This window comes from Oncorhynchus mykiss, chromosome 19 (genome assembly GCF_013265735.2).
Source record: "Oncorhynchus mykiss isolate Arlee chromosome 19, USDA_OmykA_1.1, whole genome shotgun sequence".
Taxonomy (NCBI): domain Eukaryota; kingdom Metazoa; phylum Chordata; class Actinopteri; order Salmoniformes; family Salmonidae; genus Oncorhynchus; species Oncorhynchus mykiss.
In genome coordinates this window covers 40,839,320-40,864,790 of record NC_048583.1, presented here as the reverse complement: position 1 = coordinate 40,864,790, position 25,471 = coordinate 40,839,320, and the positions used below count along the sequence as shown (strand labels likewise).

Genomic DNA, 25,471 nt, shown 5'->3' with positions numbered 1-25,471 from the left:
TTCGCTACCCAAGAATGGGTTGTGGCCTTGACTGGTTCTAACAGCCAACCTTGCTGCCAGTTCTTAGCAAACTGTTGTAAAAAATTGTTTGCCCGAAAACAGACTTTCAGCATGCTTATAGAGAAAAGGGCACTCAACATGTATTGCACTGACACAAATGACAAAGAAGGGGGGGGGGGGGGGGGGGCCTGTCAGGAAGTCCAGAATCCAGTTGCAGAGGGAGGTGTTTAGTCCCAGGGTCCTTAGCTTAGTGATGAGCTTTCAGGGCACTATGGTGTTGAACACTGAGCTGTAGTCAATGAATAGCTTTCTCACGTAGGTGTTCCTTTTGTTCAGGTGGGAAAGGGCAGTGTGGAGTGCAATAGAGATTGCGTCATTGTGGATCTGTTGGGGCGGTATGCAAATTGGAGTCGGTCTAGGTTTCCTGGGATAATGGTGTTGTGAGCCATGACCAGCCTTTCAAAGCGCTTCATGGCTACAGACGTGAGTGCTATGGGTCGGGAGTCATTTAGGCAGGTTTTCTTTGACAAAGGAACTATGACGGTCTGCTTGAAACATGTTGGTATTACAGAATCGGTCAGGGACAGGTTGAAAATGTGAAGACACTTGCCAGTTGGTCAACGCATGCTCAGAGACGTGTCCTGGTAATCCATCTGGCCCTGTGGCCTTGTGAATATTGACCTGTTTAAAGGTCTTACTCGCATCGGCTAAGGAGAGTGTTATCACACTGTCATCCGGAACAGCTGGTGCTCTCCTGCATTCAGTGTTGCTTGCCTCGACACGAGCATATAAGTAATTTGGCTCGTCTTTTAGGCTCGTGTCACTGGGGAGCTCGCGGCTGTTCTTCCATTTGTAGTCCGTAATAGTTTGCAAGCCCTGCCACATCCGACAAGTGTTGGAGCCGGTGTAGTAGGATTCAATCTTAGTCCTGTATTGACACTTTGCCTGTTTGATGGTTCGTTGGAGGGCATAGCGGGATTCTTTATAAGCTTCCGGGTTAGAGTCCCGCTCCTTGAAAGCGGCAGCTCTACCCTTTAGCTCAGTGCGGATGTTGCCTGTAATCCATGGCTTCTGGTTGGGGTATGTACGTACAGTCACTGTGGGGATCATCCATGCACTTATTAATGAACCCAGTGACTGATGTGGTGTACTCCTCAATGCCATCGGAAGAATCCCAGAACATATTCCAGTCTGTGCTAGCAAAACAGTCCTGTAGTTTAGCATCTGCGTCATCTGACCACCGTATTGATTGAGTCACTGGTACTTCCTGCTATAGTTTTTACTTGTAAACAGGAATTAGGAGGATTGAGTTATGGTCAGATTTGCCAAAATGGAAGGTGAGGGAGAGCTTGATACGTGTCTCTGAGTGTGGAGTAAAGGTGGTCTAGAGTTGTTGTTTTTTCTTCTTCTTTTGGTTGCACATGTAACATGCTGGTAGAAATTGGGTCAAACGGATTTAAGTTTCCTTTCATTAAAGTCCCCGGCCACTTGGCTCCCCGGTTTTCTTGTTTGCTTATGGCCTTATACAGCTCGGTGAGTGCGATCTTAGTGCCAGCATCAGTTTGTGGTGGTAAATAGACAGCTATGAAAAATATAGATAACTCTCGTGATAAATAGTGTGGTCTACAGCTTATCATGAGATTCTCTACTTCAGGCAAGTAAAACCTTGAGCGTTCCTTAATATTAGATTTTGTGCACCAGCTGTTATTGACAATTTGACACAGAACGCCACCCCTTGTACTTACCGGAGGCAGCTATTCTATCTTGCCGATGAACGGAAAACCCAGCCAACTGTTATCCATGTTGTCGTTCAGCCACGACTCTGTGAAACATGAGATATTACAGTTCTTTATGTCCCGTTGGTAGGATAGTGTTTATCGAAGCTCGTCCAGTTTGCTATCCAATGATTGCAAACTGGCCTTGTTGGGTGTCTGAAGTAAATCCTTTGCGTCTGACTAGTTAAAGAAAAGATATTTGTCCAGTAGGAGGTGAGTAATCGCTGTCCTGATATCCAGAAGGTATTTTCGGTCATAAGAGACGGTGGCAGAAACATTATGTACAAAATAAGTTACAAATAATGCAAAAAAGCACACACACAATAGCACAATTGGTTAGGAGCCCGTAAAACGGCAGCCATCTCCTCCAACACCGTTGTTCATTGTGTGGTGTATCGCCAGGGCAGCTCCCTTCGACTCTTTTCTATTTTTACCAATGACCTACCACTGGCATTTAACAAAGCTTATATGTCCACGATGATGGTTCAACCCAATACAAATCAGCAACCACAGCTTGTGAAATCACTGCAAGCCTAAACAGAGTTGCAGTCAGTTAGAATGTGTGGCCAGTAATAAACTGGTCCTGAACATCTCTAAAATGAAGATTATTGTATATGGTACAAATCATTCCTTAAATTCTAGACCTCAGCTGAATCTGGTAATGAATGGTGTGACTGTTGTGCAAGTTGAGGCGAGTAAATTACTTGGCGTTACCTTCGAATGTAAACTTATGTTCAAAACATATTGATTCAGTGGTTGTAAAGATGGGGAGAGGTCTGTCTGTAATAAAAAGATGCTATGCTTTTTGACACCACACGCCACAAAGAAAGTCCTGCAGGCTCTAGTTTTATCCTATCTTGATTATTGTCCAGTTATACTAGAAGGACCTAGTTAAGCTGCAGCTGGCCTAGAACAGAGTGGCATGTTTTGCTCTTCATTGTAATCAGAGGGCTAATATCCAGTTTCTCTTGGCTAAGAGTTGAGAAACGATTGACTGCATCGCTTCTTGTTTTTATAAGAAACAATGTGTTGGAAATTCCAAATAGTTTGTGTAGTAACTTACACACGGCACTGATGCACACACTTACCCCACCAGACATGCCACCAAGGGTCTTTTCACAGTCCCCAGGTCAAATTCAAGGAAACTTACAATATTATACAGAGCCATGATTTCATCTCATACAGCGCAAGTGAACAGCAAACCTGGTTTAAAAAAACAAATAAAGCAACGCCTCTCCCCCATGTGACGTATTTGTAACTGATAGATACACACACACACACACACACACACACTACATGTTATTGTTTTTAAATATATGTGAATTATAAAGTCTTTTGTCATTAATGTATTTTTCTTTGTGTTGCACCCTAGTAAGACTAGATTTCGCCATTGGCGTCGGCTAATGGTGATCCTAATAAAAACAATTAATAATAATGTCATTGGTTCCTCTTGACCCCTTGACCTCCAGGTGTTGCTGACCAGCTGCAGACAAACTATGCCGCCGACCTTCGAAGCATTCTGAAGACACTGTTTGAAGTCATGGCTACCTCTGAGCAGGGGGACAATGACAAGGAGAAGGGTGAGGAACAGATGCTTCTGTTTAGGTTTTTTATCTTTACATCAGGGTTAACTTGCAGTAATGTCAGGTGTCTTAGTGTAGTTCTTCCAGTGTGTTTGTCTGTGATGGTAATGTTAATTGTAATGGCACGGCTGTGCTCTGTGTGGTGGTGCAACATGTCCAGGGCTTCGCAGTGCTGTGCTGGAGGACTGTTCTCTCTGTCAGGAGACCATCTCCTCCTCGGAGCTGGCAGCCAAGGCCCTGGAGGGACAGTTTGAAGGTCAGCACCTCTCTTTTCTCCTTAAAACACATACACACATGACGTGCATGCACACAGTGTTACATTCATATAAACAAGCATCACTATTAATGTGCCCCTGCTTTTCCCCTGTAGATCCCCCAGACTGGGTTCCTGATGAGGAATGTGACTCCTGCATCACCTGTAAGGCCCCCTTCACCGTCATTCGCAGAAAGCACCACTGTAGGAGCTGTGGCAAGGTAACACAAAACACCTGAACAGATCTCCTTTAGAATTGTCTATACTACATCAAATAAATGAAGAGCAATCAAATGTACCTTGTTTGTTCTGTGTCATTTTAGATTTTCTGCTCTCGCTGCTCCTCCCACTCAGCCCCGTTACCGCGGTACGGCCAGGTGAAGGCCGTCAGGGTGTGTACGCACTGCTACATGTTCCACGTCACACCGTTCTACAGTGACAAGACTGGCATCTGACCCCTGCTGTATCAACCGATTTCACCCCCCCCCCCCCCAGAGCAACCTTATCGATCATCTTCATCACACTGCACAGCAAGGCAAGGCTTTGGAATAAGGAGGACATGGATGAGAGGGCAGAGAGATGGAACGAGGTCGGATGTGGAGGCGCATAAACTATGATTAGACCCTTTCTGTTGTTTTTGAGATGCTGCTGCTGCCTGAAAGGGAACCAAAGGGCCTAATGCTATGCTGTCCTCCTCCTGACTCACTGATGCCTGCCTGCCTGCCTGCCTGCTTGCCTGCCTGCCTGCCTGCCTATAGAGGCAGATGAAGAAAAAACTGGAAGTAGGGTTTTGAACAGGCTACTCTGGACCGGTCCAGTGCTTTAGGAACAGCTTCTGGGAATATTTGCAGCTGAAGAGGGAGAGAAAGCCTTTTCTGTTTTATTGCTTGTGTATAACAAAGGCCTTCTGACATCATGTCCTATGCTTTAGCGGGCTTCCCACACTTGTGCCAGAGCTCTGACAGGGCTCCGATTACGTTAAAGAATGGAAGTCATAATAAACATGTAAATAAGGATAATTATGTTGATAGTGATGATCTCCGCACAACTGATCTCGCTTGTTTGGCCGCAATGGCTCTAGAAGTTTTAATTTTAGTTTGTCATGTAATTCCTGACGCTGTGAGGATGAGGAGGGGAAAGCAATCCTCATCAGGCTACCTAAATAGCGAAGCAACAAAAAAATAGATTTTATGTATTGATTCCTACCACGGAAGTTTGCCAATGTTTTTAACGGCAATTTAATTTGTGATTTAATTTCATATGGGATTTGTATTTTATCGACTGTGTCAAAGGACACAAAGATTAGCTGGCCTTTAATGACAATGTGGGCTGTGCCCATTTGCTTTTACAGTCACAACATACAATGTTTATTAAAAAAAAAAGCTTTTTCTCATCCCATCTTTAACATGCTACTCCTCAACCTCTGAGATTGACATGGTCACATCAGTCACTCTCTCAGGCATTTAATGCCCTCTGGTGGAGAGAGATTTTAACCTCCTACCACACATCAGTATCTATATTAATTGATTGTTAGAATCATGGAGTGCATATCACCACTATTTAGAGGTTTATGATACCTGTCTCCCATCAGTTGGTCAAGGCAGCTTTGTTTCCTTCTGATTGTGCAATATAGTTTTTCCCTCTGTGTATGTTGTTGCCAAACACATTTATCTTAAGTATATTTCAACTCTCCCAGGGGTCACACTGATAGCAAACTTTTCTAGACAGGATTCACCAAAACCGAGACGAACCTCTACTACTACACTAAGCATTGATGTCCATTTTCATGATCTAAATTACATGCCAGCTGCTGCTGCTGTTGCAGAAACATATGTGATCTGTAGGGAGATCAGTTAGAATATGTTACAGATAGTAAGTTAAATTGAAACTAGACTGTTTTGTTCATCCTTACCTGGTTATACATTATCCCCATAACTCTCTGCACAAAGTATTACTATTCCCAGTAGATAACCACTTCCTCTACTCTTACATCATGATTTCTGCCTGCTCCCTCGAGTCATTTCTGATGTGGAGGGAAAGCTTCACCATCATCTAGGTTACAATGGAGAATGTGTTTGAGTTGATGTGAATAGAGGAATGGTCAATCTGACATAACTGGCTCAAACAACCATGGCCTTCTACGCTTCACGGCTGCGCCAGTTATATCAAATCTGCCCTGATTTATAAGCTAATTCTCAGGCTTTATCTTGTCTAGATCGCTTTATACTTCTACACGGTTTATTTGTATTGCGGAAAATGTAAAGACCTTAAAATTACGCAATTGTTTTATAAACTAAATGAAATTGTAAATCTATAAATCTATTACTACTTTTTCAGTATGGTGCGGTAATTCAAGGACCGTGTATCCTATTACTTCAGAGCTTGTTATTTTGTAAAGGCTAGCATATTTCAGTAATAAGAGCCATGTGAAACATTTGGGAAAACTGAAATAATGTTATTAATTTGAAATGCCATGTAAATTAAAATTAAATGACTTTTTCCTTTGAATAAGTGCGTATCCTAATTTCTGTGTTACTACTATCCATTCATGTTCGTCTTATTTTCTCAGGCAGTTGTGACATTTATGTCAACTCGTCATTGATATGGTCTTGACTCTTGTGTGCACAGCATCAATCACACACAACTTGATCCAAAGGGATTTCATGTCATTGGAGCACGCTACCCTTGCCTGAAGACCCTGAATGTATCTCAGCTGCTCTATCGATCACGACAGCCTCAAAGTCATAAACTCCGCCTATTTCTAACCATTTCTATTCTTAAACCTAATCTCACATTTAACCTTAACCACACTGCTAACCGTATGCCTAATATTAAACTAAAACAAAAAAAGTTACTTTTTGTTTCACGAATTTCTGTGATATATGGCTGTGGAAACTAGTGCACACCCTATAAACGCCATTTGGCCAGAGCGATGTGGTTGGGTAGCCAGACAAACGTTCCCTGCCTCTTGGCCTCTTGTCACGTTCTCAGGTGAGATTACATCCCAGTCCCACTGGGTGGCAGCACCTATTCATTTCATGCAGCATTACCTGCTGTCTGAAAAATGTAGCTATGTTATCCTTAGTACATTAGTGTAACACCCCTAACAAGGGGATGTGATAAGCATTGCTGAAAACATATATGGATATTGTTAGACCCACTATGACTGGTATGGTGGGTCTGTCTGTCTGTTCTTCTGGGGGTAGGATTAAAGTTGCCTTTTAAATAGCGATCTAAGATCGGTATTGTTTCCTCGTGATGGTCAAGGTCAGGATTTGGGTATGAAACTTATCATAGATCTGTTACAGGGGTGACCCTCGGCAATTTAAATTGAGGCATATACCATTTTTATAAATTACTCGTGTGATCTAAGCGATTGGATTGTGATAGTGTTCATTTTGATAGATTTATCCAGCCCTTGTATGTGATTGGTCAAAAGTTGAACTGGGATGGCAACTATCTCTGCCCTCCGTAATTATTGTGGGATGTGAAGTAGAGTCCACTGTAAACACCAGTTGGACACAGACTTTAAAAAACACCAGTTGGAAACAGACTTTAAAAACGAACTATTTTTTCCAATTTGTCGAAGTTTAATGCAACATTTAAATGGATACCCATCTGTGATTAATGGACGCATTTGATTGTATGCCTCGACTGATTTCAGCTTTTCCATTCCATAGACCGATCTACAGGCAGTCCGCGATCATTATAGTTGTGTTCAAGAGCGGTCGGTGAAATCGGCCACTAATAAATAATGGAGACCGTGCAGACTTCTATGAGAATGGTTTGCCCGTTTTTAATGAAGAGGCTGATACGAGGTTAACTTAATTTACTGTAAACGTCAGGTATGTAATTCAGAGTCAACATTGTTGTGCATAATATGTACTGCATATGACCTTGTTCATACGATTATATTGTCCGCAATAGTTCATAGAAATATATATTTCAATTTAAGACATGAATGGCTACGTATTATTAACAACTGATTGCTTACAGTTATATGAATAATTACTATTTAATTTTACATGATGTGGAATTTTTAGATAGCCTATGTATGGACTATGGTAACATGTTATACGGTATTTCATGAATGCTAATGGTGACAATTATACAATATAATACAGCTATGTTTCAGATAATAAATATACATTTTACTTGTATATTCATTTATCAGAGGGGGCAATCTGTGAGAGCAGCACTACTTAAATGAGTTTGCACCATATTGACCACAGATATTTATTGAAAAGAATAGATAAATATACTAACACAGGCTAGAAATGTTATTTTATCGATCAATCCTATGATTTTATTTTTTTTTAGAAATGTGTGTATCTCCTCTATGCATTTTAATTTATAAGAGAAATCCCCATGCATTTCAGTTCCACTATGGCCTTGTAGTCTGACTTGAAGGACATATGGAAATTCAAAGCAGAGCATTTACTGTAGATTTTCCATATCATCTAATGAGGCAAACTGCTTTTCCCTGGGGGTGGATGCGAGTTCTGCAGTGTGCAGTTACAGAATCTGGAAGGCCTGAGTTTTTTTTTTTTTTTTACCATATGTCTTTTAGAGTTGGGGGAACATTAAGTTGTCTTCACTCAGGATGGGAGTCCTCAAGATCATGCTGCTCATCTTTGAGTCTGTTCTGTTGTCTGACTGTGCAAGGGGTGAGTAATACATCTTTAGGATATTTTTCTCCTTAACGTAACTTGACTTCACACTGGGCACACACTGGTTAAATCAACATTGTTTCCACATTTCAATGAAATTCAGTTGAGCCAACGTGGAATAGATGTTGAATTGACGCCGCTGCCCAGTGGGTTTCATTCTTGCTTTCTTGCCTACACAGTAGTGTCCAATCGTTTTAGTGAAATATTAGCAGATAAATCGGTTCGTCTAAGTTAGGTTAACCGCTGTTGCTTTTTGTTTACATGAAGAAAATCTCAGTTGGCTCTAACTTCTTCACACTGAGAAGTAAGGGGAAAAGAGAGGGGAAAAAGTAGAAAAAAAAAATCTAAACAGAACCCAAAATCAACAGTGGTGAAATAGAGAGAAAGCCAACCCCCCCCGTGTGTGATCTTTTCAGTCATGGCCATGTGTGTGTGACTGTGTGTACATTGTGTACATTCACCACAGTTAAGCCAAACAAAAACATCCATCAGCTTCCCAGGGTGAAAGAACACAAGTCGGTGTAAGAGTCCAGCTCTCCCGGGGTTGGTCCAGGGACCGTACTTTCTCAGCATCACGTCTCTGTGTGTGCGTGTGTGTACGACCATGACCAGTGTAGTGTGTTACTGCTTTGATTCAGGGTCAGAAAACTGCCTGCATTGATTGAGGATGTTAGACAAATGCAGAACACATAGTATAATTATGCGTATGGTTTCCACAATATCACCTGTCATCAACGGCTGAAAATGTCCAGAACAGCTCAGTAGAGCTTGAAAGTCACCTTTTCAATTTAACAGCTTTGAAACTTTCACACAAACTTTTAGTGTATTCTACAGCCTCTCGCAGTGGGAAGCCAGACATCCTATTCTACGCCTCTCTCCTCATTGTTAAACTCAGAAGGGCAGCAAATGGAAGTGGCTTCTCAAAAGTACTACATGCATGTGGCTAACAGGGCATTGCAATACGGGGCAGGTGGGGGCCGGTGAGGGCCGCTAGGTGGTTTGGATGTGGGCAGATTACATCTGTGGGCCTGCAGACAATGCCTTATTCACAGCAGGACAGACAAGCCTTCACGACACGGCTAAAGCAAAAGTAAACAAGACGTGGAGGCTAAATAAGATTAGACAGGCAATTATATCTGTTTACAGATGTCAAAGGAAGGACAAAACCAACAGGGGAAATAGACTGCAGAGAGAAAAACGAGACATCCTAATCTGTATGCACGGTGGCCTGCACTGATTTTATCACAGAATAAAATAGGAATATGTAGTCTGTTTTTCATACTTCCTTTCTGAAAGTGATTTTAAATAGGTCCAGAACAGATACAAATATTTACTGTTGGCGAACAGTCCCCCCAAAAATATTTAGTAATGCTCCTCTCTGACATCATATGCTCAGTTTTAAGTGGCCAAGTTTTAATATGTAATTTAGTTAAGTTAAATCATTTATTTGGCTTTTATAGGATGGTTTTAATTGTCAGGTATACAGGACTGCAGGGTGAAATGAAGTCTCCAGAAGTTGATAGAAAAGAGCCCATAGTCTACTGTATAATCCCTTAGAGGGAATGATGTGGCAGCAAGCTCCCAGGTATAACACAACGTGATCCCAGAGTAACAACTTCACCGTTTTAGATCCTGTAAAATAAAGGTTTTGATTACAGACACGTGGTTTTGTAGAGGAGTAGGGACTGTCGTGGCTGTAAAACTGTGCCCTGTAAAAGTTAACAGGCAATGATAACATCATTCACAAATGCAAATGAAATTATGCAGGAGATAATCCTTTGAGTTACGTGTGAATTCAAAATAACATATTGGAAGTGTTTAGTGGTTTCATCTGGTCGTTATATGATCACCTTCTGTACTTTTACATTTTAAACTTGGGTTAAGTCCAACTTAAAGAACAGAGTGATAATGAGCCTGCTGCCATCAGTCTGATCATTTATCTCACTACGCAAGCCAGGACCAGTCCTCCCTTGTGCTAGGATTCATGAAACTTTCTCAGGACTGATTCCTTGAACCCCATTGGACAACCCCCCCCCCCCCCCCCCACCCCTCATATCCCCCCCAGCAGCTGTAGGAGGTGCTCCGTGATGTGTCCCGGCAGAGCTTCTAATGTGGTGACAGGACTGGGGACCACTGTGGTATAGTAACTGTGGAATGCAGCCGGGACATATGGACCTGCTGTGTGTTCTGTATCCTTGGTGAGAATGAGAGGATACAAGGTGTCCCTAGTACTTACCAACATACACACACACACTCTGAAATGATTACCAGTCTCTTTTTGGAAACAGAATTGCAGTGACATCCACACAAACGGTGTACTTTGTTTGTAGGAGAGGCCTGTGGTTTTTGAGGCAGTATACTGTATCGACAGCGGCATATTCGCTTGACTTGAACGTTTTTAACTTCAGACAAATGTTTACTCATCTACACCTCCTGAGCCATCTGGATAAATTTAGAGCATACAAACTGCTCTGCAACTGTTTTGGAAAATATACATTTTATAGGCGAGTTACATCATGGTTTTATAACAAGAAGGTACTATGAGATAAATTGTATGCCATGGGCCTTTAAAATCACAAGGGCATTTGGCTCCCAGACAGATTTCTGTAATGAGGCTAGTTTCCCAGTAAACAAATACTCCAAAGTCCTCTTATTTTTTAAATAGGGCCCAAATAGTCAGAAGATGATGACACTGTGGTGTTCTGGCACATGAGCCCAGCTGGAGAAACAGGGGGAGAGTGGACAGAGGTGAGAGAACGAAAGAGAGAGAGGGGGAGGTCTAGGCAGTACTGTAAAATCTTTGCCATGTGTTGGAGTAGTCCCCTCTGAAAACACTTGATTTAGAAATGACAACAAAATCAGTGTTATCATACTATCAGTTTCGCCAATGAAGTACCAGCACTGAAAAAGAGGGGATTCATCATAAACCCACCAACACCCACAGACACACACAACACAGTGCAGTCCGACCGATTGACATGCCACCTCTGAACTCTACGGGCTGCTACGATTCCCCAAGCCAATTTATGACCAAACAACAACCACTGCTCTCTCGCCATCCCCCTTACATATGTCTCCCTTCTCTCTTTCCCAGTCCTTCTCTCTGCATTTCCTCCCGTTTATTACCAGTGTAAAGTCAGAGGAAGTGAATTAAGTTAATGTGCTGTCGTTAAAACAAGGCATGGAGCTGACCTTTACTCCCACCCACCCTCTCTCAGCTCACCAATAGCCCCTATTTACTGAGCCTGGGTCCATTTGCAGAGAACAATGGGTGGATTATTATATGCACTAGTCCCCCCGGTTGGACATGGCAGCAGTAATTCATTTTAAACACTCTACATCCCTGTAGACTGTGGTGATTTGCCGTCTATTAGTGTGTACGTATACTGCAAACCAGGGATTTGTTTTACTGAGGGGCTGCGATTTAGAGGTGCGTGAGGAAGAGTTATGAGAGGGAGCTACATTCAGGGTTTTGTGTAGAAGTGTGTGTGTGTTTTATTAAGCATGGGGCAATTGCTCTGTGAGAAGTCATGATAATGAGATACCCAAGGAGCAGAAGCCAATTTAGAAACCCTAGAAGTATGAGTTACCAGATACAGCAACACTTATTCCCTCTCCAAAAGTTCCACCACTAGTAGGTACTACTACATCATACCACTGCTACTACTGTGTCTACGTTTACTATGATAACAAATACAGCTGCATCTATCATTACTACCGTCACACACTGCAGCTCCTGGCAAATCTATGGAAGGGAGAGGAAGTCTAGGAAGGAACCTGAAAGAGGAAGGTGTTAGACTTCACCCCAAAGAGAGGAGAGGGCTGTACATGGTGATGGGGGAAGCTGTGATAAGTAGCCATAATGGAGGTCAATTGTTGTTTACTTTAGTGGGCCATAATCTGTGTGAGCAACACTGCCAGCTTTGACTGAGCCTAATGGGCACTCTAATTAGCATTCTGATGGAATCTCAACTATTTACACATTGTCTGCTCCCATTCACTGTTGTCATGCTCAGCTGTATGGAAAGGGGGAGAATGAAGTGTGAATAGGATTGTTTATAATCTGCCAGTCATGAGGATTTGTCTATGTAGGCCTACAGCGATCATGAGTTTGTTTGGCCACTTGGCTCCGGGTGGCAGTGTCTTTAAGCCACACATTCTGTCCCCTCTGAGTAAATGGGGTGATAGACAGACACATGGATTCATGGTGCCCTACTTAACCCACAAGGATCTCATAGAATCCTTTACAATGGGCCAGAGAGCTGGTCTGATTGACGTGTCATCATTCAAATGGTAATCACCTGCATGTGTATTTGATTTAATTGTTTGAGATGAACAATAAATATTCAAACTATTGAGGGATATATCTTAAAGCTGCAGTATGTAACTTTTTGGGCAACCTGACCAAATTCACATAGATATGTGAGTTATAGATCTGTCATTCTCATTGAAGTCTATGAAGTTGTAGATTTGCTCTATGTGCATTATTTCTATGCCTCCCGTTTTAAAGTTTTGGTTTTTGGTATTGGAAAATATATTTCTTTTTTTTGTTAAATAAACTGAAATTAGACAAACTATTAGAATTTTATCATCCAAGAAATGGCAGAGCGATTTCTGCATATTGCACCTTTAAATCCTGCACCCACCTGTCTCCAAGCTGTTATGTAATGTCATAGTGTCACAATAACAAACAATAAGAGGTCCAAGTTCCAGCTGCATATTTCCCTGTAACTCTGGAGCGCAGGGCTGCTGTGTTACAATCTTGGACAAAGAGATTTTAAATGTTTTATTTTTTATTTAACCTTTATTTAACCTTTATTTAAGATGGGCCGTAGTCGTTGGGACGGAGCGCGGAGGTGGGGATTAGGGGCCGCCCTGTTGGACCCTTACAAGTGACCTTACAATAACATTTCAGCTACGCAGTGGGAAGTGTTTATCTTGCGCAACCTCTTCTTTTTCAGCCTCTCTGGCCCCCTCCCCTCCTCCTCCACAGCTCTCTCCTCTCCCTTATATTTTCTATTTTCTTACGAGCAGCGGAGATCAGCCGAGAGCCCCCACTCCCCTCCGTGTTTCACAGCTGTTCTCTCAGTCACTTAACAAACGAAACGTTGAGAATCTGAAGCCCACTCCTCTCACCCCTCAAAAGGAGACTGTCAGTCTTGTTTTCCTGTAGATGTTAGCGTGTAGATTTATGATGAGGCCTTGGGTCTCCCTCCCTCTCTTTCCCCATTTCCATGCTCATTTCCTTTCTCCCTTTCTTTAGACAAGTAAAGTACACATGGCGCTCTATGATAGAATAAGGGAATGTTTTAAACAGTATCTTGCTCATCTTGTACTCTTGTATGTTGAACTTGTCACAATCGTCTTTAGTCTATGTTTTATTTTCTCCTATCGTCAGTTATCAGAATTTAAAATGACTGGCATATCCGTTGCAAATGTTTCTCTCCTCTCTGAGGTAGTCATTGGAAATCACCAGCAGTACTGACTCCTTCCCTCCAACCTCTCCCCTGCCTCCCCTTCAATGCTTTTTGTTCTGCAGTTAAAAGGTTGATTGAAAGTTATGGTGGCAACAGCGCTGCCTGGCTGGGTCTGAAGAAAGCCAAGGGATAGCTGGGATAAGGAGGGCTGAATAAGGCCTCCACCATAACCCAACGCTCTGATCAACATCCCCCTTTGCGATGGGTATCAATGAGACCCCACGTGACTTTCTGCCTTTTCACTCAGAATTCTCACTGTTTTTCTTTGGGAATTATTTTATAGAATTTGTAAGTTCTATTCTGTATGCACTATTTCTGTCAAACGGAATAGGCATTGTTTAGGAAAGCCTTTGGGAATTGGGGAATGTTGTTTTATTATGTCAGAAATTGAGTTTTTATGGTGGAGTGTGGGAGTGGAACTTGAAACAATGCCAAAGATCACCCTACTACTGTAATTGGGTTGACATTCTTTATTTTCAATGTCGATCACTTTCAGGATCCAAAAGTAACTATTTTTTTCGTGAACTTTATATACACAAGGGACCCACAGACCCATAGACGAATGGTTTAACAAAGAATGGAAAAATATTTCCCACTTTTAACTTGAAGACTTAAGGAGGCTGGGTACAGGAGAGTAAAAATGGTTCAGAAGCTGAAAGTATGATCTGTCGTATTTTATAGTTGGGCTATTGCTGTCCCAGACTGGAATTTCTGCACCATGTAGTGCAACTGATTTGATTTCCTCATGTACAGGGATGTGAGTTTGGGCTCCAGCTTTGGGCCAGGACGCACTTGGGTGGGGGAAGGGGGACTAGCATACACATGGAGATTCAAGGATGTTTTGGAGGATTCCTTCCAGGCTTAAATTGACCTATAGCTGACTTTGTTGTGCTGGTGTGTGTTTTCTGTGTCCGTCAATACAGTATGTCTAAGATAGCTACTGTTTTGCCTAGCACGCTCACTTTGCAAATGTATGTCTGCAGGTCACTTTGGCAAAGGGACTGCGTGACAACATGTGTGAGGTTGGTGAATGACGGAATAAAGAGAGGTAGAGACATACAGACATGGCAAACATAGATGTATAGAGTGGAGTGACCTTTGTGGTCAGACTTGTAAGGTGAACCGGTAAAGCGGGGAACACTGTCACTGTGAAAGGCCGGGTACCTCCTGGTAATGACAGGCACAGCAACTCCACAATGACAGATTGATTTCAGACAATATTCCTGAATTGTCAAGAGGCCCCATGGCTGTCAGTAGGAGCTTTGCCAACACCCCCACCCCCTCTGTCTGTCTCTCTACCCTTCACCATCTCCCTCTGTCTCATCTCTTTCTACCCAGGCACTGCTGCTACATCTCATTCTGTCATTGGCTCTCTCTCTTTGAAAAGGTCTGGTTGACAAAGGCGCTGGTGTAAAACGCATTAGTGTGTCATGTGGAGGATTTGGTGATGCTCAGAGCGTACAGTAACAGTGGTGTAGGGTTCCTTCTGGGCCAGCTAATGGAGAGGCACACATACAGGGGCACACAGACAGAGACAGGGTACAGTATGGGTAATGGAGGGGCACACAGACAGAGACAGGGTGCAGTGTGGGTAATGGAGGGGCACACAGACAGATACAGGGTACAGTATGGGTAATGGAGGGGCACACAGACAGAGACAGGGTACAGTATGGATAATGGAGGGGCACACAGACAGAGACAGGGTACAGTATGGGTAATGGAGGGGCACACAGACAGAGACAGGGTACAGTATGGGTAATGGAGGGGCACACATACAGAGACAGGATACAGTATGGGTAATGGAGGGGCATACCGACAGGGTACAGTATGGGTAATGGAGGGGCACACAGACAGAGACAGGGTACAGTATGGGTAATGGAGGGGCACACAGACAGAGACAGGGTACAGTATGGGTAATGGAGGGGCACACAGACAGAGACAGGGTACAGTATGGGTCACCACACACAGATCCTCTCTGGACCCCCTCTGACCTCAGATACAGACTCAGATACACACTGCTGGTGCTGCTGTTGACAGCATGTCTTGTTTACTAGACAGGCCTAATGCTTAGTGGTCAGTGAACTTGTAGTCTTCTAGTAGTTAGAGAAGCACAGAGTCATGTATACAGATCTTTATCTCTATATGGCTGTCGGGAAGTTGACTTGATGATAAAGCAGGAGGACTATGACCTAACCAACAGGCCCAATCAGTTGACTGCAGATTAAATAGTGTTGGCCATGCTTGAGATCCACGTTGGAATGCAGCAGAGGAGAGGAGGAGGAGGGGGGTGCAAGGAGTGGTAGAGTACACAGACGGAGACACCCTCACTGTTGACTGTCAGGGCCCATGAAGCACGAGAAAATACAGACCCCTGTAGCTAGCGAAGGGAAGAGAGCAGGCCGACTGATTTCTGAGGAGGAAGGAGTATTAGTTAAACCCTAATCTAGTGAGTGGTTTAATCTTTAACCCACCGTGGTACAGTATGTGAAGTAGACAGACTGACGTGCAAATGAATGGCTCTATATTGCCTCCAAAACTGTGTGTGTGTGTCCACATTCATTCTACTGTATGTGTTTCGCTTCTCTCCAATTGTATGATAAGGATAGCAAGAAACAGGTGCACATATTCCCTCTACTGTCCCCCTATACAAGAAAGAGCAGAGAGAGAGAGAAAAGGTTTTTAGGTTTTGTTGTGTCATATGCCCAGACCAGTCCAGACTGAGCCCAGATCAGGGTAGGGTGCGGGGAGCAGGGTGTGAGATTGTTGAGATTCCTGGTTACTGCCACCCGGACCCTCCTAATCCCTTTCACTCCCTTCAAATCTCCTCTACCGAGTCCCTACAAGCTGTGTGTTAAAGGAGGCCTCACTGTCATCTTTGCCTCTGCTCTCTGCCACTCTCTAAATCAACCTCTCTCTCGTGCTTTAACCTTCACCCTACTCCTCTCTTTCTAACTTTCTCTTCCTTTCTCCCTCTTCAACTCCCCCTCTGTGACGCTATATATCACTACCCTCCATTCTCTTCCTATCTTTACCCATCTGTTGCCCTTATCCCCCTCCCATCCGCTCACTCCTTCCCTCTCTCCTGATTAGTGCCCCTAAGCACACTCTCTGCTCCTGTGTGTGCACCATGCCGTGGCCTAATGGAGTGAGATAGGGCTGCATGACAGACGAGGCCTTTACACACACTCAGAGGAGCAGCAAACCAATGTCCAAGAACAAATGTGCTCTATGTTACATTACAGATCTTCAGTACAACAGTAACGTATGGTAATGTGCAAAGGGGTTGGCATTTCAATTTGTTCCGGCGCTCAACGCATGCTTTTTCAAATTAACCAGTTAAAAGCTATATAGCACCGATTATTTGTATTGATACATGGGTCTCATGAATTTCTACAGTCACTCAGAGAGGATGACATAGTGGATATGTGATTATGATGTTCTTGGTCCTGTGGTTGTTGCAGCACAGACTCCAGCATACATACACAAACTCTCTCTTCCCTCAGCAGGAGCTGGGGCTGGTAGAAGGTATTCAAGCCTAATGAAATATAGCAGCTCAGAGTTCAAAGGCTCCACAGTAGGGGCTGTTAGGGGTAGACCGCGTGATGGAGACGTTTCCAGAAGCTTTATGACACTTTATGAGTAATTTCTGCCTTTCTTCCTGTTCATTTGATGGAGCCTGCAGGAGCTCATTGTTCTGCATGGGGCCATTAGGAGAGGAAGCGGAGGCAGATCCACTGGTGTTTGTCGTAATTACTGTCAAAACCAGCTTCCTCTCTGCTTTGAAGTGGCAGCAGTTATATTTCAATTAATTAACATTGAAAACATAGATTGGCAGGAGCATCTCATTCTTTCTTCATCCCTCTTGTTCACTGCCTCCCTCTTTCTCTCTTTTGCGCTTTCTCTCCATGGTCTCATGTCACCCAATAGCTCTTACTCTCTTGCCATTCCCACCACTGTAGCCATGGCTATTCAGCCCACATCAGATGGTGCCAAAGAAAGCCTCATTGTCCCCCCTGGTCTGGTCTGGTCTTACCCTGCTCTTATCTATTGATTGGAAAGGCGAGAGGAGAAAATAAAAGGTATTGATTACCAGACGAGGTGAAGTTGTTGGGCAGGACGTCTGAGGTGGTAAGAAAAGACAGCATTCTTTACCTCCGCTGCCCAACTGCTGTCAGAGCACCCTCTCTCCCTCTGTCCTCCCACTTTTACCCTATCGCTGTCCCCCTCCCCCGCCTCTATTCTTGAGTCGCCAGGATGGCTCTTTCTCAGAGTGATTGTTATCTGTGCTTGTGAAATGTATAGCCCGGCGCAGCAGTGGTCTCAGAACAGAAGCTATGGTCTTTCACACAATCCCCATGCCATGTTGACTGCCTCACCTTCCCTCTCTACTCAACCTCTCAAGTCTCAAGTAAAGTCTCTGGTCCTGGGTTCGGTTTCTTGTTTTCATGTATTTTTTTCTTTCACATCCACCTTTCTTTCTCCTCCTGTTTTGGCTGGCTTTGACAGACTATTTGTGGGTAACATACTATCCGACTAGTACTCTTTTGCCTTCCATTCTGTTTGATGTAATATTAAAGTTTGCCTAAGGTTTTAGGAGATGGACAGTAGGATGATGTCTCCCTGGAACTACAGGTTCCACTAAACACTGATTTCCTTCACTAACTGCCTCTGGGCAGACTGATGCCTGTGTCTGTCTGGAGACTGGTACGCTTCACTAAGGAAACAGACAAGCAGTACTGAGGACTTCCCACTCACTGGTGGGACAAGAAGTTGCACTGATCCAGAACAAGAGTGGTTTGCTTCTTTCAAAGCTAGGATTGGTGAGAGTTAAGCTGGATCAGTGTTACTGAACAATGTCTTGCTAGAGCCAAAATATTTGATCTCATCCAAATGTGTCAATGGTTCATGGTTTTGGCATGGGACTGTTAGAAATGAGAGAAACCATGGGTTCTCTGGTGAGATGGAGAGCAAATACTTTTGTGGGTGAGTTACATGCAAACCACACCGGCCACGTTTGGTGTGCGAGTCTTCAAAATAAATGTACACATACATGTTATTCAATAATTTCCCCCACACTGCTAGTGTGCGTGAACTAGCATCTGCATAGCCAAGCGCTAAAATAGAGCTTGGTTCTATTTGAGAAGCTCCACAAGTCCCCTATTGCATATCAGGAAGATACAAACTAACGTGGTTGTTTTGAAAAACGAACAAGGAGATATTAATCAAGGATAACTAACTAAAAACTAACTAGGTTTCCCTATTTATCTGTGAATTAATCGTCAGAAGTAGAGAAACACATGATATTTATATGATCCGTGTCAAAATTCTACAAAGAACCAGCTAAAAAGGGGACCATATATGCGTGATCAGGTAAAATAACAACCCAATCAATGTTAATCTCCCAGGGCAAACTGCTAGCAACAGCTATCTAGCTTAATTCATGAATGTTTCATGTGTGTTTAGAGCTGTCCCCAAATTAATATAGTTGGCTCACAGTTTTTTGTATTTTAACCTGGGTGTCATGATCGAGTCTGGTGGGGATCATAGAGATAGACGGAGGACTAGTTGGACTCTAGTTTCAAAAGCCTGTTTTAGCATGGGCTGCGGCATTGAGGACTTTCACCATTTTGAAGAAGTCAACTGGGTGGGACTTCCTATAGACGGGTTGGCTGACAACGTCATGACAATTATGCAAAAGCATCGATGATGAAGGCCGTGGGGTGTTATGATTCTGAACGGTCAAATGGCTAGCAACAATGACAAGAGGGAATCCTATTTTATTCTCTGTCCCCAACGCACCAGATGACCAGTTTTGCTAGCCTTTAGCCCTACCCTCATCCTACTCCTCCTCTGTTCCTGACGTGGAGGCTAACCCAGGCTCTGCATGTCCCCAGGCACTCTCATTTGTTGACTTCTGTAATCGTAAAAGCCTTGGTTTCATGCATGTTAACATCAGAAGCCTCCTCCCTAAGTTTGTTTTACTCACTGCTTTAGCACACTCCGCCAGCCCTGATGTCCTTGCCGTGTCTGAATCCTGGCTTAGGAAGGCCACCAAAAATTCTGGGATTTCCATACCCAACTACAACATTTTCCATCAAGATAGAACTGTCAAAGGGGGAGGAGTTGCAATCTACTGCAGAGATAGCTTGCAAAGTTCTGTCATACTTTCCAGGTCTATGCCCAAACAATTCGAGCTTCTAATTTTAAAAATTAATCTCTCCAGAAATAAGTCTCTCACTGTTGCCACCTGTAATAGACCCCCCTCAGCTCCCAGCTGTGCCCTGGACACCATATGTGAATTGATTGCCCCCCATCTATCTTCAGAGTTCGTTCTGTTAGGTGACTTAAACTGGGATATTGCAGTCCTACAATCTAAGCTAGATGCCCTCAATCTCACACAAATTATCAAGGAAACCACCAGGTACAACCCTAAATCCATAAACATGGGCACCCTCATAGATATTATCCTGACCAACTTGCCCTCCAAATACACCTCTGCTGTTTTCAATCAGGATCTCAGCAATCACTGCCCCATTGCCTGCATCCGCTATGGGTCCGCGGTCAAACGACCACCCCTCATCACTGTCAAACGCTCCCTAAAACACTTCTGCGAGCAGGTCTTTCTAATCATTCTGGCCCAGGTAACCTGGAAGGATATTGACCTCATCCCGTCAGTCGAGGATGCCTGGTCGTTCTTTAAAAGTAATTTCCTCACCATCTTAAATAAGCATGTCCCTTTCAAAAAATGTAGAACTAAGAACAGATATAGCCCTTGGTTCACTCCAGACCTGACTGCCCTTGACCAGCACAAAAACATCCTGTGGAGGACTGCAATAGCATCGAATAGTCCCCGCGATGTGCAACTGTTCAGGGAAGTCAGGAACCAATACACACTATCAGTCAGGAAAGCAAAGGCTAGCTTTTTCAAACAGAAATTTGCATCCTGTAGCTCTAACTCCAAAAAGTTCTGGGACACTGTAAAGTCCATGGAGAACAAGAGCACCTCCTCGCAGCTGCCCACTGCACTGAGGCTAGGCGACACGGTCACCACCGATAAATCCATAATCAAACATTTCAATAAGCATTTCTCTACGGCTGGCCATGCCATCCTCCTGGCTACCCCAACCCCGGCCAACAGCTCTGCACCCCTCGCAGCTACTTGCCCGAGCCTCGCCAGCTTCTCCTTCACCCAAATCCAGATCGCAGATGTTCTGAAAGAGCTGCAAAACCTGGAACCGTACAAAACAGCTGGGCTAGACAATCTGGATCCTCTCTTTATAAAATTATCCGACGCCATTGTTGCAACCCCTATTACCAGTCTGTTCAACCTCTCTTTCATTTCGTCTGAGATCCCTAAAAATTGTAAGGCTGCCGCGGTCATCCCCCTCTTCAAAGGGGGTGACACACTAGACCCAAACTGTTATAGACTTATATCCATCCTGCCCTGCCTTTCTAGATTTATATCCATCCTGTCCTGCCTTTCTACTCTTTGAAAGCCAAGTTAATAAACAGATCACTGACCATTTAGAATCCCACCGTACCTTCTCCGCTGTGCAATCCGGTTTCCGAGCTGGTCACGGGTGCACCTCAGCCACGCTCAAGCTACTAAACGATATCATAACCGCCATCGATAAAAGACAGTACTGTGCAGCCGTCTTTATCGACCTGGCCAAGGCTTTCGACTCTCAATCACCACATTCTTATTGTCAAATTAAATAGCCTTGGTTTCTCAAATGACTGCCTCGCCTGGTTCACCAACTACTTCGCAAATAGTGTTCAGTGTGTAAAATCAGATGGCCTGTTGTCCGGACCTCTGGCAGTCTCTATTGATCCACAGGGATCAATTCTCGGGCCGACTCTTTTCTCTGTATATATCAATGATGTCGCTCTTGCTGCGGGTGATTCCCTGATCCACCTCTACGCAGACGACACCATTCTGTATACATCTGACCCTTCTTTGGACACTGTGTTAACTAACCTACAAACGAGCTTCAATGCCATACAACACTCCTTCCGTGGCCTCCAACTGCTCTTAAACGCTAGCAAAACCAAATGCATGCTTTTCAACCGTTCGCTGCCCGCACCCGCCCATCCGACTAGCATCACTACTCTGGACGGTTCTGACCTAGAATACGTGGACAACTACAAATACCTAGGTGTCTGGCTAGACTGTAAACTCTCCTTCCAGACTCATATCAAACATCTCCAATCCAAAATCAAATCTAGAATCGGCTTTCTATTTCGCAACGAAGCCTCCTTCGCTCACGCCACCAAACTTACCCTTAAAACTGACTATCCTACCGATCCTCGACTTCAGCTTCCAATAGTCTACTCAGCAAATTGGATGCAGTCTATCACAGTGCCATCCATTTTGTTTCCAAAGCGCCTTATACCACCCACCACTGCAACCTGTATGCTCTAGTCGGTAGGCCCTCGCTACATATTCATCGCCAGACCCACTGGCTCCAGGTCATCTACAAGTTTATGCTAGGTAAAGCTCCGCCTTATCTCAGTTCACTGGTCATGATAACAACACCTACCCGTAGCACGTGCTCCAGCAGGTATATCTCCCCAAAGCCAACACCTCCTTTGGCCGCCTTTCCTTCCAGTTTTCTGCTGCCAATGACTGGAACGAATTGCAAAAATCGCTGAAGCAGGAGACTTACATTTCCCTCACTAACTTTAAACAGCAGCTATCTGAGCAGCTAACCGATCGCTGCAGCTGTACATAGTCCATCTGTAAATAGCCCACCCAATCTACCTACCTCATCCCCATATTGTTTTTATTTACTTTGCTGCTCTTTTGCACACCAGTATCACTACTTACACACCATCATCTGCTCATCATCATCATCTGCTCATCTATAACTCCAGTGTTAATCTGCTAAATTTTAATTGCTTTGCTACTATGACCTATTTATTGCCTTACCTCCTCATGCCATTTGCACACACTGTATATAGACTTTCTTTTTTTTCTATTGTGTTGACTGTACAGCTTGTTTATTCCATGTAACTCTGTGTTGTTGTTTCTGTCACACTGCTTTGCTTTTTCTTGGCCAGGTCGCAGTTGTAAATGAGAACTTGTTCTCAACTAGCTTACTTGGTTAAATATAGGTGAAATAAAAAAAATAAAAATAGGTGTCTCATTTCAGCTAGTTGTATATTTAAGCAATAAGGCCTGAGGGGGTGTGGTATATGGCCAATATTCCACGGCTAAGGGCTGTTCTTATGCACAACGCTGAGTGCCTGGACACAGACCTTAGCCGTGGTATATTGGCCACATATCCCAAACCCCCGAGGTGCCTTATTGCTGTTATAAACTGGTTACCAACGTAATTAGAGCAGTAAAAATAAATGTTCTGTCATATCCGTGTTATATGGTCTGATATACCACGGCTGTCAGCTAATCAGCATTGACGGCTCAAAACCCCCCGTTTATAATGTTATTGATACCATGTCTTGTTTTGAGGGGTTTTGACTCATGTCATGTCTACGCTAATATGTCTACAATTCGTTATCTAGTGAACAAACAACTGTAATGATGTATTTGAGAGACAACAAGAGCTCATTGTGCAAATGTATTTATGTTTTCAATAAACATTCAGAGATTAAATATAGTTGACATGTTTTCAAAAAGTCTGTTTTGCCCCATAGTTCTGCACACTTCGGTTTTGTTGCTTATATAGTTTCACAAACATACATCATGATCCAAAAACAAATGATTAGCATATAAATGAAAGACAGTTTTTTTCTGTTTAACACAGCACATTTTACAAACATATTTCTTACTTTGTAAACACAACAGTGGTAAAATATATTTTTGTGGATATAACAACATTTGTGACTCCACAGATTACGTTTGTGACCTGCAGTTTACATATTTGTGACTTGCTTTACATTTGTGAGTTGCTCCACGTGTTTGTGAGTGGCATTGGTCAGGGTTACCCATAAAAAGATGAAAAGCAGATAAATAAAATTATTGCTGGCCAAATTGACCGTGAGAAAAACCAGTGCTATCAGCCATCACCCACCACTTTACAATGTGTGCTGGAGGCAGTATGTTATTTGAAAACATACTTGATTGTTTGAAGCCTGAATGTTTTACTTCATATTATGAAGCATGTCTTACCTTGCTTGAAAATAAGACCATTAATAAGACCAATTATTTTATAAAACTAAACAGGCAGCACACGAGTTTCAAGTTTGGGGAAGCATACTGTAGTCTACAATGTATCCTAGTATTTGATTTTCATATGTGCATTTTTGTGGAACAGTTTCATTCAAATAATAACGTTTTTGTTTCTCAAAATCATTGTCACGTGGTTAATCATAAAAATCTGAATTAAAATGATACAAATATGAAAGTTAAAATTCAACTAATGTGAGAGCACCAGCTTCTGCCATATGGAAACATTGATACACCATGATCATTGACCAATGCAGCCGTTGGCCTATAAAACTTCCATTGTCAACTAATTAAAATAGCCTATACTGATGAAAATGCTGGTTCTTTCAATCATATGCATCTCTCTACTCAGCCTGTCTGCCTCCTTTTCTATCTGTCTTGACTTAAGCTATCACTTGTGAAATGCAACATTTTATCTAATCAATCAACTGGATCTGGCATGAAGCTGTCTCTAGCGAACGTGTAACATTGTGTCAACTAGCCTATTTCAGGCCCTCAGAGCTTCCTGTCTTATCCAGAACAACTTACATGTTCATACTTGTTCTGTACTGGTCGCCCGTGGGATTCGAACCCACAAGCCTAGCATTACAAGCTCCATGCTCTGCCAACTGAGACACATCACATCATCACAAACCACTTGATGTCTCAATGTACTAAATTACTGTATTGTGTGTTGTTGTTTTTTATGCTGATTGAAAGTCTACAGGTACAAACCTAGATGACCAGCCTATGTACAATATAGTAATGTACATTTACATGACGTTGTTTGTAAGGATGGTAAATTAAGACTGCACAAAAAGTGGTTACTTGGTCATGAAACATATTTCATTTGATGTGGATGTTTTGTGTCTTTGCTCATAACTTTTCACCTTTGATGTAAATGTTTGAAGACAGGGTGTTGTTCTTTCTGGAATCATTAGAATGACAATAGCAGAGAAAGGGACAGGGCAACAACTCTTACAATTCCAACTATTGAATCCTGCAAGATACTGTACTGTGTTCTTAATTATACAACTACCTTCTTCGCCAAAGCAGATACTGGATTTTTTGTTGTTGCTCGTGCTACAGACGTCTATATCACTTTGATAATACTAGTAACGGCCCTGTGCACTACTTTTGTGGACTTTTTAACATTTTTATTCTGCTTTTTCACGGGGTGTTGCCGGCGGCTATGGCTACTTCTATTAATGCTCAGGACCGTGCACTTGCTCAACATTAACATTAACAACCAGACCCATGCTCATTGCTCACATGGAGCACTCCTAATAAAAGACAATGAACAAATTGACAATTGGTAAATGATGGTTATGATATAAATCAACATTTGTTTCTCACAAGTGTAGCAGGTTGTGAACAATGTTTCCACTCCAAGAATGAGAATGGTAAATGACTGTAGGCCTAATTAGTAATACAATGCATTAACAGAAATTAATGTAACCAAATTACGGGGATTGACGGTACATTTACTACTGGTGACATACATCACTGGGTATTGATCAAAATAAACAATCAAAGGGCAAACAATTC

The 25,471-nt window shown here is 43.0% G+C and overlaps 2 protein-coding genes across 4 annotated transcripts in view; both read left to right on the top strand.

The window, feature by feature from the left end:
- Nucleotides 1-6,119, top strand: part of LOC110498351 (lateral signaling target protein 2 homolog) — a 61,484-nt gene extending 55,365 nt beyond the window's left edge. For 2 of the 3 annotated variants that reach the window (XM_036954814.1, XM_036954812.1), the window contains 4 exons: nucleotides 3,245-3,355; nucleotides 3,510-3,614; nucleotides 3,729-3,832; nucleotides 3,935-6,119. In XM_036954814.1, coding sequence (XP_036810709.1) covers nucleotides 3,245-3,355; nucleotides 3,510-3,614; nucleotides 3,729-3,832; nucleotides 3,935-4,066 — 452 coding nt within the window. In that variant the 3' untranslated portion in view covers nucleotides 4,067-6,119. The remainder of the gene's footprint in view (nucleotides 1-3,244; nucleotides 3,356-3,509; nucleotides 3,615-3,728; nucleotides 3,833-3,934) is intronic. The other variant, XM_036954813.1, reaches the window with a different exon arrangement.
- Nucleotides 6,120-7,073: 954 nt separating this feature from the next.
- Nucleotides 7,074-25,471, top strand: part of LOC110497850 (fibroblast growth factor receptor-like 1) — a 46,279-nt gene continuing 27,881 nt past the window's right edge. The window contains exons 1-2 of the mRNA XM_036954811.1: nucleotides 7,074-7,456; nucleotides 8,182-8,278. Coding sequence (XP_036810706.1) covers nucleotides 8,215-8,278 — 64 coding nt within the window. The 5' untranslated portion in view covers nucleotides 7,074-7,456; nucleotides 8,182-8,214. The remainder of the gene's footprint in view (nucleotides 7,457-8,181; nucleotides 8,279-25,471) is intronic.